This window comes from Terrapene carolina, unplaced genomic scaffold, assembly GCF_002925995.2.
Source record: "Terrapene carolina triunguis isolate 2854851 unplaced genomic scaffold, T_m_triunguis-2.0 Scaffold374, whole genome shotgun sequence".
In the NCBI taxonomy this organism is placed as follows: domain Eukaryota; kingdom Metazoa; phylum Chordata; order Testudines; family Emydidae; genus Terrapene; species Terrapene triunguis.
This window is the reverse complement of record NW_020664725.1, coordinates 11,475,035-11,487,605: the sequence shown is the minus strand read 5'-3', so window position 1 is coordinate 11,487,605 and position 12,571 is coordinate 11,475,035. Positions and strand designations below refer to the sequence as shown.

The window sequence follows — 12,571 nt, the reverse complement described above, 5'->3', positions numbered from 1 at the left end:
ATAATACTGATTTATGAGGAGTTCTTCATTCTTGTCCATGAAGTGCTTTGGGGAGATGGAGTAACACTTGGGTGCTTTATGCATGATATGCAAAGTATTATTGTTTCAGGCACAAAGGGTGTTTTTATTTATTTATTTATTTATTTATTTATTTATTTATTTATAAACATACAGTTAACCAGTGGGACTCATTGCCACAAGATATTATCTAGGCCATCATTTTTCAGCAGTATTCAGAAAGGGATTGTATATTTGGATAACAAGAACACATAGAGTTAAAATTAGTAAGGTTCGGGGGAAAAAGAAGAGTGTGGAAGTGATCTAGAACCTTATGCCTTAGGCTGTAAACCAACCTCTAGCTGAGGGATTTAGGAAGAACTTCCCCTTTGAGCAGGTTATTCCATATTTTCTCACTTTGAGATATCTTGCACCTTCCTCTGAGAAGCCTGATATTGGCCTGTATCAGAGCCAGGACTAATACGGACAACTGATCTGATCCAGTATGGTCATTCGTATGTTCCTAAGTATGATCTCCCAGCTACCTTACTGATGTTCAGGTGACACATAAACATGCTTCCTTGGTAACTCTGAGATGGATGTGGTGCCTCTAAATAAAACTGAACTGTGCTACTGGGAGTGGTCTATATCACTTCTTTATTGGCCCTCTTAGCTCAAGGCATATAGGTGATTTGACTGAGTTTTGCCTCTACACAGGTCTCTTCAGTCTAACAGGTTTATCCTGGGTCTTTTGATCCATATTATATCAGATTTTTACAGAATTCAAAGCATTGTTCTAGGGCTGGGTGCTTTCAAGTATTTCTAGTGCTTGGGCTCTTAGATTGTTGTTAATGGAAGCTCATTCTAGGGGGGGTGGATGGCGCATTAGATAACATCAATGATCTAATGTCTGTCCTGACTGCTAAGATTTAATGAGACGCCCTCTAGCAATAGTAATGGGTCACTTCATGTTCCTGCAAGTGCCTTCCATTCAAATGTGTGGCTGCTTTGTTTTAGGAACTGATAGCATTTCTCACGCTGTGGGTGTTATGCGAGTGTCCACTTATAGCTACATGAAGCACTTGGACTGCATTATACCTGCTAGTTCTTAAGTAGTGGTGTTTAAGTAGTTTGAGTGAGAACTAAAGCATCATAGGACAAAGACCAAATAAGAATCTCCCAGATAATTTAGAGATTCTGAATGTTTGTATGAACTTGTAGGGAGAGTTTGCATCCTAGCATTTAGACTAGAAGGTTATGCCATGGAAAGGTAATTTCCCTTGAATCTGCAGTAGGATCTTTGCTTCAGCCTGTGATGTTAATGTTCTGATAACTTGAACATTCGCAATACACCTTTAACCTCAGATTGGGAGTGGGGGCAGCCCGCTCAGCATTACCGGCATTATGTAGCAGTTGGGACTGGAAATCAGGGGATTTGGGTTCTCCTCATGACTGCCACTTGATGGATGATTTAGCTAAGCTACTAACCAGTCTGTGCCTTAGTTTCCCCATCCATAAATTGGGGATAATACTATGGTACTTATTCACCTTTGTGAAATGATTTGAGATCCTGTGATGTAAGGCGCAAAGTAGTATAACAGAGCTCCAACCATTTCTTTGTATCTCTCTCCCCGCCTTTGCAACAGTAACAGTGAGAGAGCTGGTCATAGAGTAAACTCTTTCAGAAAGAGGCATCATAACATCCGTCTCATTGAGTGTACAACGGAGATGGCTTATACAGTTCAGTGAATGTTCCATGTTTCCTTTCCTTTCAGTGGGCTTGCTGAAGCAGTTGTTGGTGCAGCAGCTGGGCATGTCTGAGAAGGGGACCCTTGAAGACTGGCGATGTTTTCCCAGGTATAGGACCGTTTCCCGGGGGGCCCAGGCAGAGAGTGGTATCCAGCATGGACTACAGCATTCTGACGACAAGATGCAGCAGCCTGGAACAGACCAGATGCCTCCCGGAACAGGAACTAGTGAATCTGCAGCTTGTTATGGCCTCCGGACTTCAACCGAGTTTCCAGCTCCACAGGATGCTGTGCAGCTGGGGTCTAGAGACGCCAGGTTTAGTAACAATTTAGTAATGGACCATGTGAACATGAACCTGGAGACCCCTACCCCGGAGCTGGAAGGGGTGGGTGCTGATAACAGTGGAGAGCATTTCTTTGATGCTCGTGACGCCCACAGCGATGAGAATCCATTGGAAGGTGAAGTAATGGAGAGGAAGGAGGATGAGGAGGTGCACTTACGGATCTCAGGTGAGCTTATCCCACTTTACACAGTACGTTGAGTTATGGCCAGTTCAGCTCAAATGCCAGAGACTTGATTGTGTTCAGAGACCAGAAATGAATAGTAAATATGTGATTAAAAAGAAGCACAATTATGCTTTCGTGGTGGAATCTCCCTTGCTGACTCAGTAAGAGACACTTTAAACATAGCGCTTCTGGTCTTTAGAAGTCCTTTTGGCTTTGGACGTATCAAAATAGTTAGTCCTCTACACTTTAAAAGTGATGTACAGACATGAACTAAATTATTACCTCAACACCCTGAAGGGTGGCTGATTAAAAGAGAAACTGAGATACTGCTAAATGAATAGCTTATCATAGGCTACAGCTGAAGAAATTGAGAATTCCTGGCTCTAGCCCAGGTGCATCAAAAGGGAGACCGTTCCATTACAGTCTGCATACAGCATCCATGTACCAAGGACCTCTCCAAAGCTGTATCCTCCCAGTCTCCCACTTTAGACTCCCATCAAGTAGTGGTGCATAACTCCTCTCCCAAGTCTGTCAATATATCCTTGTTTCCCATTATCAACCCTCTGTCTCTCTCCAGAACACCACGAGGACTTGACTGCATACCCAAACCTATAAAATAACCTTCTTGAATATATCCCTCCCTGAAATGTTTTTCCACTGTACGCCCAAAGTACTGACTCTGCTACATTCTACATGGCAACTGGGGATGTAATTTGAAATCTAGCTAAAACTCTACAAATAGCAGTGAGGACACAGAGGTGCGGGTGTCAGCATAGGCTAGCAAAGTGTGTATGTACCCAGGGGGTCAGGCTGCCTTGTACAGCTCTCGCCTGAAGCCCATGCCGCTGTGTCTTCACCGCTGTTTATAGTGAGGTAGCTTAAAGCTATCACAGGAACATCTACCCAAGCTGCAGATGACACCCCTGGTTGTATAGAAATAACCTATGAGGCATGATTACATGTATACAGAGATCCTTCTGGATCACCTACAGAAATCATCAGTGGACTAGAATGTCTCATTATCTGTCTCCTCTTGATACGAAAAAATACAGAGACAAAACATTTTGTTTCCAAAGAACATAGGAATGATGGTTTGGTGCTCTACAATGAGTCTCAACAATGCAACATATACAGGGTTGTCACTTTAAATGTGGGACCCCTGGGGATAACTGTGCAAGGGCGATTTTACAGTCGTGTGAGACGTGTCACTCTACGGCCACTGTTTTGGTTTTTCTTGCTCGAGCTTCAAAAAGGAACTTTCTGCAGTTTGGCTTTGCTTGGTAATAGTCTCCACAAACTCCCTGTCGCCAGGTCTGAAGCTCTTAAAAGCTTTTCTTGTTTATATATCAATATATAAAGTAATGGTTTCCTGAGCGGCACCTTGAAACAGATCTTTTTTTAGCCATAAGGAGAGGTTGTATGCGTTTGGGTCTCACTAGAATGGCAGCTGCACATGCTTTCCTGGAGCTTTGCAGGTTCTGTGATGGATGGCCCTGGGATCCTGCTGGGCATCTGAAATAGTGGTGCTGCACTTTATGAATGAAGGTGCAGTTAATTTGTCATGTGCCTGTTGCAGCTGTCAGACTTGGAATACGTTATCCATAAATATACTTCATTTAAAAATTGGATTTTGTATGATGAGCTTGTTTCTGACTGGCTGAATGATGCCATCCAGTCATATATTGAAAATCATATTCCCTTCTTTTCTATGTTGTTAAAGCACTTTAAATTAAGTGAACCAACATCTTCAAAAATCTAATTTATTTTTCACTTCTTGTACTGTTCACTTTTTGCTTAACTAAGCAGGGACTTTGAAACTAGATCTACCCATTCTGATCAAGTTATACTTCTGGTTTTCATGCACTAGCATAGCTGCAACACTGCAGAGAAATTAAGGACAAAATTCCAGTGGCACATGCAAATCGTGAAAATAATTAAGAACATTGGCCATACTGGATCAAACCAATGGTCCATCTAGCCCAGTAGCCTGGCTTCCAGCAGCAGCCAGAGCCAGATGCTTCAGAGGAAGTGAACAGAACAGGGCAATTTTATCAAGTGACCCATCTCCTGTTGTCCAGTCCCAGCTTCTAGCAGCCAGATGTTTAGGAACATCTGGAGCATGCATCCCTGTATCCCTGACCATCTTGGCTAATAGCCATTGATGGACCTATCCTCCATGAACTTCTGATTCTTTTTTGAACCAAGTTATACTTTTGACCTTTTTAACAACATTCCCTGGCAACGAGTTCCACAAGTTGACTGTGTGTTGTGTGAAGGACTTGTTTTTGTTTTTTGTGTTTTAAACTGTTGCTTCTGAATTTCATTGGGTGACTGGCCCTTGATTTGTGTTATGTGAAGGGGTAAATAACATGTCCTTACTCACTTTCTCCCCACCATTCATGATTTTATAGACCTCTATCATACCCCCATCAGTTATCTTTTCCAAGCTGAACTATCCCAGGCTTTTAAACCTCTCCTCCTATGGAAGCTGTTCCATACCCCAGTATTTTTTGTAGCCTTTCTCTGCATCTTTTCCAATTCTAATAGATCTTCTTTGAGATGGGGCAACCAGAACTGCATGCAGTATTCAAGTGTGGGCGTACCATGGGTTTTTATATAGTGGCATTATGATATGTACTGTCTTGTTATCTATCTCTTTCCTAATGGTTCCTAACACTGTTAGCTTTTTTGACTGCTAATGCATATTGAGCAGATGTTTTCAGAGAACTATCCACAATGGCTCCATGATCTCTTGAGTGGTAACAGCTAATTTAGACTCTCTCATTTTGTATGGATAGTTGGGATTATATTTCCTAGTGTGCATTACTTTGTGTGTATCTGTGTTGAATTTCATCTGCCATTTTGTTGGCCAGTCACCCAGTTCTTTGAGATCCCTTGATAACTCTTCACAGGCAGCCTTGGACTTAAGTATCTTGAATAATTTTGTATCATCTGCAAACTTTGCCACCTCACTGTTTACCCCTTTTTCTGAATCGTTGATGAATATGTTGAAAAGCACAGGTCCCAGTTTAGATCCTTGGTGGACTCTGCTATTTACCTCTCGCTATTGTGAAAACTGCTTTGTTTCCTATCTTTTGACCAGTTACTTGTCCGTGAGAGAACCTTCCCTCTAATCCCATGGCTCCTTACTTTGCTTAAGAGCCTTGGTGAGGGATCTTATCAAAGGCTTTCTGAAAGTCCAAGCACACTATATCCAGTGGATCAATGTTTGTTGACCCCCTTTAAAAACTCAGATTGGTGCAGCATGATTTCCCTTTACAAAAGGTGTGTTGACTCTTCCCCAGCAAATTGTGTTCATCTGTGTCTGATTATTCCGTTCTTTACTATAGTTTCAACCAATTTGCCTGATGCTGAAGTCAGGCTTACTGGCTTGTAATTGCCACAGTCAACTCTGGAGCCTTTTTTAAAAATTGGTGTCCCATTATTTCTATTAATAATACTGCATATTTTATAGAACCTTTTATTAGAAATCTAAATTTGAGTGTAACCTAGCAAAAAAATCTCTGAAACTGAATAGTGAATTCCATTTAGACGCCCAGCAGTATTATTGATGGCTAGCATGGATTCCATTGTAGTAATTAGTAGCATGCACATGAATATTTTTAAGATACCTTCTCATGAGAGAAACGCAGAACAAGAGGTAGAAAAACCCTATTTGGTTATCTAATCCTGTGGTTCTCAAACAGCAGACCCTACATACACCTCTAGTGTTCCCCATTCAGAACCAGTCTAGTCCAAACCAGTTCAGAGTGGGCTCTGCAGGGTATCCTCCGATGCTTTATCTAGTCGGTTTTAAAACATGACGAGATGAAGCTTTCATCAGTTATCTTTTTTTAATGTCCAATTAAATTGTCTCTCTAGTTCAGTGACTCTTTGCGATTTTATTGACCTGGCGGTGCTAGTACAAAACTGTTCTCTTAACAGGAAATTATTTGATCCTTGATGGATATGGAACTGTGCAGGAGAGCTCTACAGATGAGGACGTGTCCTCTCTAGTTCTACAGTGCACTGCCGGCCTCTCCTCTTTGGACTCAGCACACCAGCAGCCGATTTCCCCACGAGATGCCCAGTCAGATGAAGGGAGCTCCCCCTTTGCTGAGGAATTTATGGCCTCACGCTGGGGGCCAGTGGACGAATTGTGCTCCGATGCACCGAGCCCCCACCTCTCCGTAGAGTCGCGTATCCAAATGATGCAGTACATTCAGAAGATAGAGGCTGACCTTGAACACTTAAAGGTACAACACTTTTTTTTTTTATTTGAATTATTCAGATTTCGCCTTCACTGTTTTTAAAAGGAGCAAGCTTGGGGGAAGAAAGCAAACCAGGAAAAGTACAGGGTTGTGAATACAAGTGCTTGTGTGATAAGACCTGAGTCTGTCTGTCTGTCTGTCCTTGGACGATCTCCAGGGAAGGGACAGGAGAAACCAGGAGCTCTATATAAATATGGGCAGATGTTAAATGTATGTAGCTGCAGACAATTTGGAGATGCAGACATTCTCCAAAGTTATGAGAAGTGGAAATTTAATTTAGTGGGTGTTAGAATAAGGCTGCAAAAATTGGGAGTGGAGAGGTGGACCCACCGCCTGGGGAATATGAATAACTGACCTGGAAATACTTACCCAATTATCACTTATTGACGCTAATGTAAAAACAGAGTCAAAATCCCCATTGGGCCAATAGTAAGTATTTCAAACCCACTAATTTCCAAGTCACTTTCCTTGCATTCTGGGGATTCTCTGTCCCATCTTGAGGGTTATTCCAAAGAAATGGGGCCTGGAGTACTGTTTGCTGAGAGACCTGCCAGCTTGTTGTGGCAACGGGGGACTTTCTTGCTTCGTTCTAATGTAACCAAGATCCAAAAGAAATAAACAATTGTACAGCTTTCCCTGATGGAGGAACTTCTCACCGGTGCTAGTGATGGTTTGAGAGCTGACGATGGAATGTGTTTAGTAACGTGTAATTACAATCCAGTCAGCTCCACTAAAACGTTTCCTATTCTAAGAGACGAGCTCTCTGGAGGTTCATTAAGAACAGAAATAAAGGGCCACGTGGGTTTTGTCTTTCAGGAAGTTGAGGAAAATTACACCACTCTCCTTCGCCAAAGGCTGGCTGGCTCAGCCCCCACAGATGAGCATTCAGGTATGTGAACAACACATCGTCCCTTCTCCCGGTGCTTCTTTCTAAATGGTAACGTATGTTAAAATATCATTGAACTCTGGCACCAAGGACAATGAACAAAGCCGGTTATTAATCTTTCAAACAAAAGCCTTGAGAGATGTCATTATGGCTTCAGCCTTTTGAAAGCTGCTGGTTCCACAACATCGTAAATCTGCTGATCATGTATTACCTTCTCTGAGGATGTGTGAAGTTGGAGGCAGCTCTCCTCCACTTTCCTTTTCCCCACTGCAAGCCCATGAATAAGGTGTTCAGCTTGTCTTTCAAAGGGGTTCGGATCAGTTTAGGGACTGAAGTCAGATGAGTTATGGCTGTTGGCCAGGATGGTGTCCCTAGCCTCTGTTTGCCAGAAGCTGTGAATGGGCAATGGGATGGATCACTTGATGATTTCCTGTTCTGTTCATTCTCTCTGGGGCACCTGACATTGGCCACTGTCAGAAGACAGGATACTGGGCTAGATGGACCTTTGGTCTGACCCAGTGTGGCCGTTCTTATGAGTTAGATTGTAAGATCTTCTGGGTTAGGCCCCTCTTACTTTTGTGTGTAAAGCACCATGTATACCATTGACACGGTGTAAAGCAGCCATCACAACTCCTTTTAAATTTGGTTTGAGCAGATTCCTGTGATGCCTGCAGGTGTGTTCTCCAAGTCAACTGTGGCACACAGTTATCCCCACAAACAGTGCTGTCTGAATTGGCTGTGCGTTTTGAAGGGTTCGTGATGCTCACTTCTCTCGTGGCCTGTTTTTCCCCTACCATCTCTTTCCTTTTCAGACAAAAGTTAGTCACATTTTCTGGAAGTGGCTGAAAATTGGATGAGAGCATCAGCGCCTACTAGCTTCCATGCGGACTCTGAGATGAGAGCGTTCTGTCTGTGGACCATCCAAGTGCTAACCATGCTCTAGCAGAGTGGGGATGGGGTGCTTTCCCTGTGGGGCATCTGCACTAGTTTGTCAGTGAGGGAATCTCTTCCATTCTCTCCTCCTCCTCTTGCTACCGGAAATTTTGTTTTTGATTCAGAACAACAACAAAAAACCAAACCAAATGTACAGAGCTTTGGATGTAGGATATAAAAATGTATTTAGACATTTAAAAAATCAATGTATTTATTTGACTTCATTCCATGTATCAAAAGCACATTTTAATTTTTTTTTATTTGCTTTTGTTTTAATTGGGTAGTGACAGTTCTAGCCCTTGGAATCTAGTGCACTCTGGATCCCGCTGCTCCAGAAGCAAAGTTCAGATCTGAGAAGGGAGGGGTGTATTTTGTGTCTTGATTTCACTGGATTGGACTCCATGCTCCCTGCTGGCAACCCAACTGCCACACACAGAGTTATTTGCAAAGGTGTTCTTATGACCTTTGGTGGGAATAGGCTACATTCAACAGCCTGTGAACTGGCTCCATTTGGAGCGATTGCCTGTTCTGTGTAGCTCATGTGCAATGAGAATTCTCCATGCACTAAATAGCCAGGCACTTGAAATTAGCAAACCATTTTTCCCCTTGACGGTCCCCTTCATTGACTTGGGGTCTCTGACAGGGAGAGGAGAAAGCTGGGTTTAATTTTTTTTTCTTGACTTTGTTGGCCGTGATAATTGTCTCCTATTTAAAGCGATCAACAATGTTTGGAGCTCCAGCACTTGTGTAACCGTTCACCGGATCAAGCAGGAAAAAATGCAAACCCAGAAAGGTGGGGCAGGTGGGGGGGGAGGGTCTCACTAAATCACTACTGAATGAACGTTGGCTGCCATTTGAGTTAGCCACAGGTACTGCTGATTATAGGGCCAGTAAATGTTAGTACCTGGAGGTATGTCTTGCTGAGTTTCATGGGGGGTGAGGGGTGTTTATTTTTATTGGGGGGGGAGGGGGGCTATTTTGGGGGTTTTTTGCACTGATTGTACCAAAGTGCTCTCAGATAGGTGCATTGCAGAGAAGGCAGAACTGCTGGAACCAGACCCAGTTCTCTAGCACTTCCCATAGGCCAGTTCCAACAGTTTTTTCTGTTGGACTTCATTCCAGACTGACCCTGCAAAATGCAAGCTCATAACAGAACTAGCTCTGGACACTCCAGACGGGTTATTGATAGCGCCTGCTCTGAAATTGGTACTAGGATGGGCACTACCTGCTATGGGACAGTTGGTTCAGGACGTTCTTAGTCTCTCAAATTTCTGGAATCACAAACTGCTAATTTAAAGTGTGTGTGACACATTCTTTCTGCACCAGGTACCCAAGATTTTTTAGACTCTTTTACCACGGAACTGAATAACGTGCCAAACCAGTAAATCCTCTTCCCCTCTTAGAACCATTACAAAAAAGTGTGCATTACTGCATGGACCATGATGTGCAGAGAATATCTTTAGTCAGTGGAAAGGTCGTTCTCCCTGCTCCATTTTCCCTGTCACTAATGACAGAGGATCAAAATTGCTTTTCCACTCCTGTGACGCAAAAGCCAGTTCTTGTCCTTTTCCTTAAAAAAAGAGCTTATCCCAGTTGTTATAGGTTGAACAGAGATGATTTTGGATCCACTTTACAAGTTGGGACCATTGGAGAGCAGGGAGGATTCTCTTGTAGAAGCCAAGTGCATGGAACACTTCCCCAGCAGGATCCCCACGTTCCCAACACAAGCCCAAATGTTACCTTCTAGACTGGCAGTGGCATCTCACTGGTGCCAAGCTAGGGGCTCCTGGGTTATGCCTGTATGAACATATGATCAGCATCCGTTAAGAGCTTCCAGTGTCAGACAAGCAGGACTTCTGCACCCAGCCCCAGCCATATGGTTCTATTAGTTTTAAACATCTAGACTTGCTCTAACGAACCCAGAAATTAAACGGTTGTAACAAATGGTGCCTGACGCTGTGTGGAGTCTCCCTTTTACCCAATCCTGCCACAAAGATCTCTTGGTCCATGGCCAAGCTTAGTTTTGGATGCCCTTTTCATTTTATAGCTACTGTTTCTTCCCCCTTAGCCTCTTCTCTTTATCAGCATGGTGCGTCTCTCTTACAGGGATGGATGGAAGAGCTGATTTTTCCGCTGCATGAATTGGAGCAGTTGCTATAGCCCTGCCGCACTAGCCTTTATAACCCGTTTCCAGAGCTGTCCAAGCTGTGTTTGAGCGTAGATCCCTCCCTACTTTGAGCTGCGTTTAATAAACACAGTTCAGACCCGTTGTCCAAACACAGGTTCAAAGCCCAGTGAAGATGATGGGGTCTAGGAGAGCATCATGGCCAAGCTCTTTGCCATTGTGGCTCCTGAGGTCTCCAGCCTCCTTACTCGGTGCAGGAAGCCTAACGTTCGTGGTGAGAAGCATGCTGCATAAGCAGCGGAGAGAGGAGTGTGTAATGATGGCCTAGTGGGGAATGGTCTGCAGTTCCATGTCCTGGCTTGTCTGACTCCTCTGCCTTATGTGCGCTAGCATTTGGGGGGAAATCCCCCACCACTCTATTAGCGTCAGTGCAGTTCCACCAGAGGTGGTGGTGGTGGAAGGGCTAGTGAAGATAGAGATTGACTTTAGTGTGTCATCTAGACTTGCACTCTGGTTACCACTACTGGGGCTGCAGGGGTGGGAGAGTTCCCCTAAAATGCTAACTTAGCCATAGCCTTTAGTCCCGCGGGAGGTGGGATGGGATATTGTCTCTGCAACCTCTCCAGATGTATAAGGGGAAATGTTGACTGTCCCATTCTCAGCTGTGGTAGTGGGGGTGACACATGAATCTGTGGGATGATTTGGCTGGTAGGAGTGGCATAGAAGAGATAATGGGGATCTTCTTGAGCTAGCAAAGCAAGGTACACTACAGAGACCCAGCTTTATGGGAAGTGAAATGACGTGCTGTGTTGTGCTTGGTCCTACTTGTTTTTCCATATTGATCAATCTCATGTTAAGGGCATTATTCCTTGGTGAGGGATAAGGGATCCTTCATTTCCCCAGCCCCGTGACCTGAAATCACTGGGATTCCATTTCATTCCCTAGCACATCTACTGTATCACAGATCCCAGGCATGGTTCATTTTGAAGTGGGGTGGGGGGGGCTGATGTTCAAATGCACTCTTCAGTTTTCTCATTTTTATTTGCTTCAGTAGCCATGGGTTATCCCTTCTGTAAATTCCAGTTTCCAGTCAAGCGCGAGATGACGTGGCCTGTGATTGTATGTTCCCTTGTTCAGATTGGACAGCAGGGCACGGTGTTCTCTGAGATGATTGTGTCTTTCTAAATAAAAAGATGACCCAGCGTTTCTCATCTTGAGAGTGAGGAAAGATTGCTACAATGCACCCTGCAGTCCCTTCTGAGAAGTGTGTTCATCTGGTGTTATGGGATCTAGTTCGTAGGGCTAGAAAGAATTGGGTTGTGTGGGTTTGTAACAGACGGAGTGTCTTGTCCCACAAAAAAGGGAGTGATGCAGATGGCAATACTATTTAGGCCACATTTGCTCAGGTTTCTCTATCTTGCTTTCTCTGTAGAGAGAGGAGATTAAAACATCCAAGGGGCAGGATCAGAAAGGAGGATCAGGTGTGAAAACCCAATGGCCTGAGTAGCCTAGATGCCCTGGTCAGCTTTTACACCACAACCCTCTGCCTAGTTTCAGTGTTTCCGATAGAAACACATCATCTATAAAACATAGATACTCACTGACTGTTATAGTAACTGTGTCCCTTTGGCTAGAAAAGGTGTCTGTTACCTGTGTAGGTGATCCTTGATTAGAGTCTCAGTGCTGATGGTAATTGGTATTTTCTTTGCCCCCTGGGCTCCCCCAAGAAATCCCTTTTCTTTTCCAGGTGCCAACTGACAAGCAGATGTACTGCAAAAGGGATACTACAGCCAACACACTGTTTTTATTTTGAATTGTCTTTTGGAACTCTCTTCCTACTAGAATATTTTTATTTTCTTTGTACACCATACAATCATGTACTCTTAACAGAGAATTTACTTTAAAGAGAAGAAGGAAAACAAATCTGGAAATATTCTTTAAAAAAAATACAAAAATATCTTTATTAATAATCTTGTATTTTTACTGATCATGTTTGAATGTCTAAGAAAAGACTCTATTGTTCTAATTATCCAGATGTATGTTTGTAAAATAGCTCTTTTATGACTTAGCGGATAAGGTTGTATGTTTCTGGAATTAAATATTG

General features: G+C 43.3%; 1 protein-coding gene across 4 annotated transcripts in view; it reads left to right on the top strand.

The window, feature by feature from the left end:
- The window catches only part of ARHGEF12 (Rho guanine nucleotide exchange factor 12), a 96,346-nt gene extending 87,079 nt beyond the window's left edge, over nt 1-9,267 (top strand). For all 4 annotated transcript variants that reach the window (XM_024196653.3, XM_024196652.3, XM_024196656.3 and 1 more), the window contains 4 exons: nt 1,773-2,255; nt 6,198-6,508; nt 7,340-7,412; nt 8,222-9,267. In XM_024196653.3, coding sequence (XP_024052421.1) covers nt 1,773-2,255; nt 6,198-6,508; nt 7,340-7,412; nt 8,222-8,232 — 878 coding nt within the window. In that variant the 3' untranslated portion in view covers nt 8,233-9,267. The remainder of the gene's footprint in view (nt 1-1,772; nt 2,256-6,197; nt 6,509-7,339; nt 7,413-8,221) is intronic.
- The last annotated feature ends 3,304 nt before the right edge of the window (nt 9,268-12,571 follow it).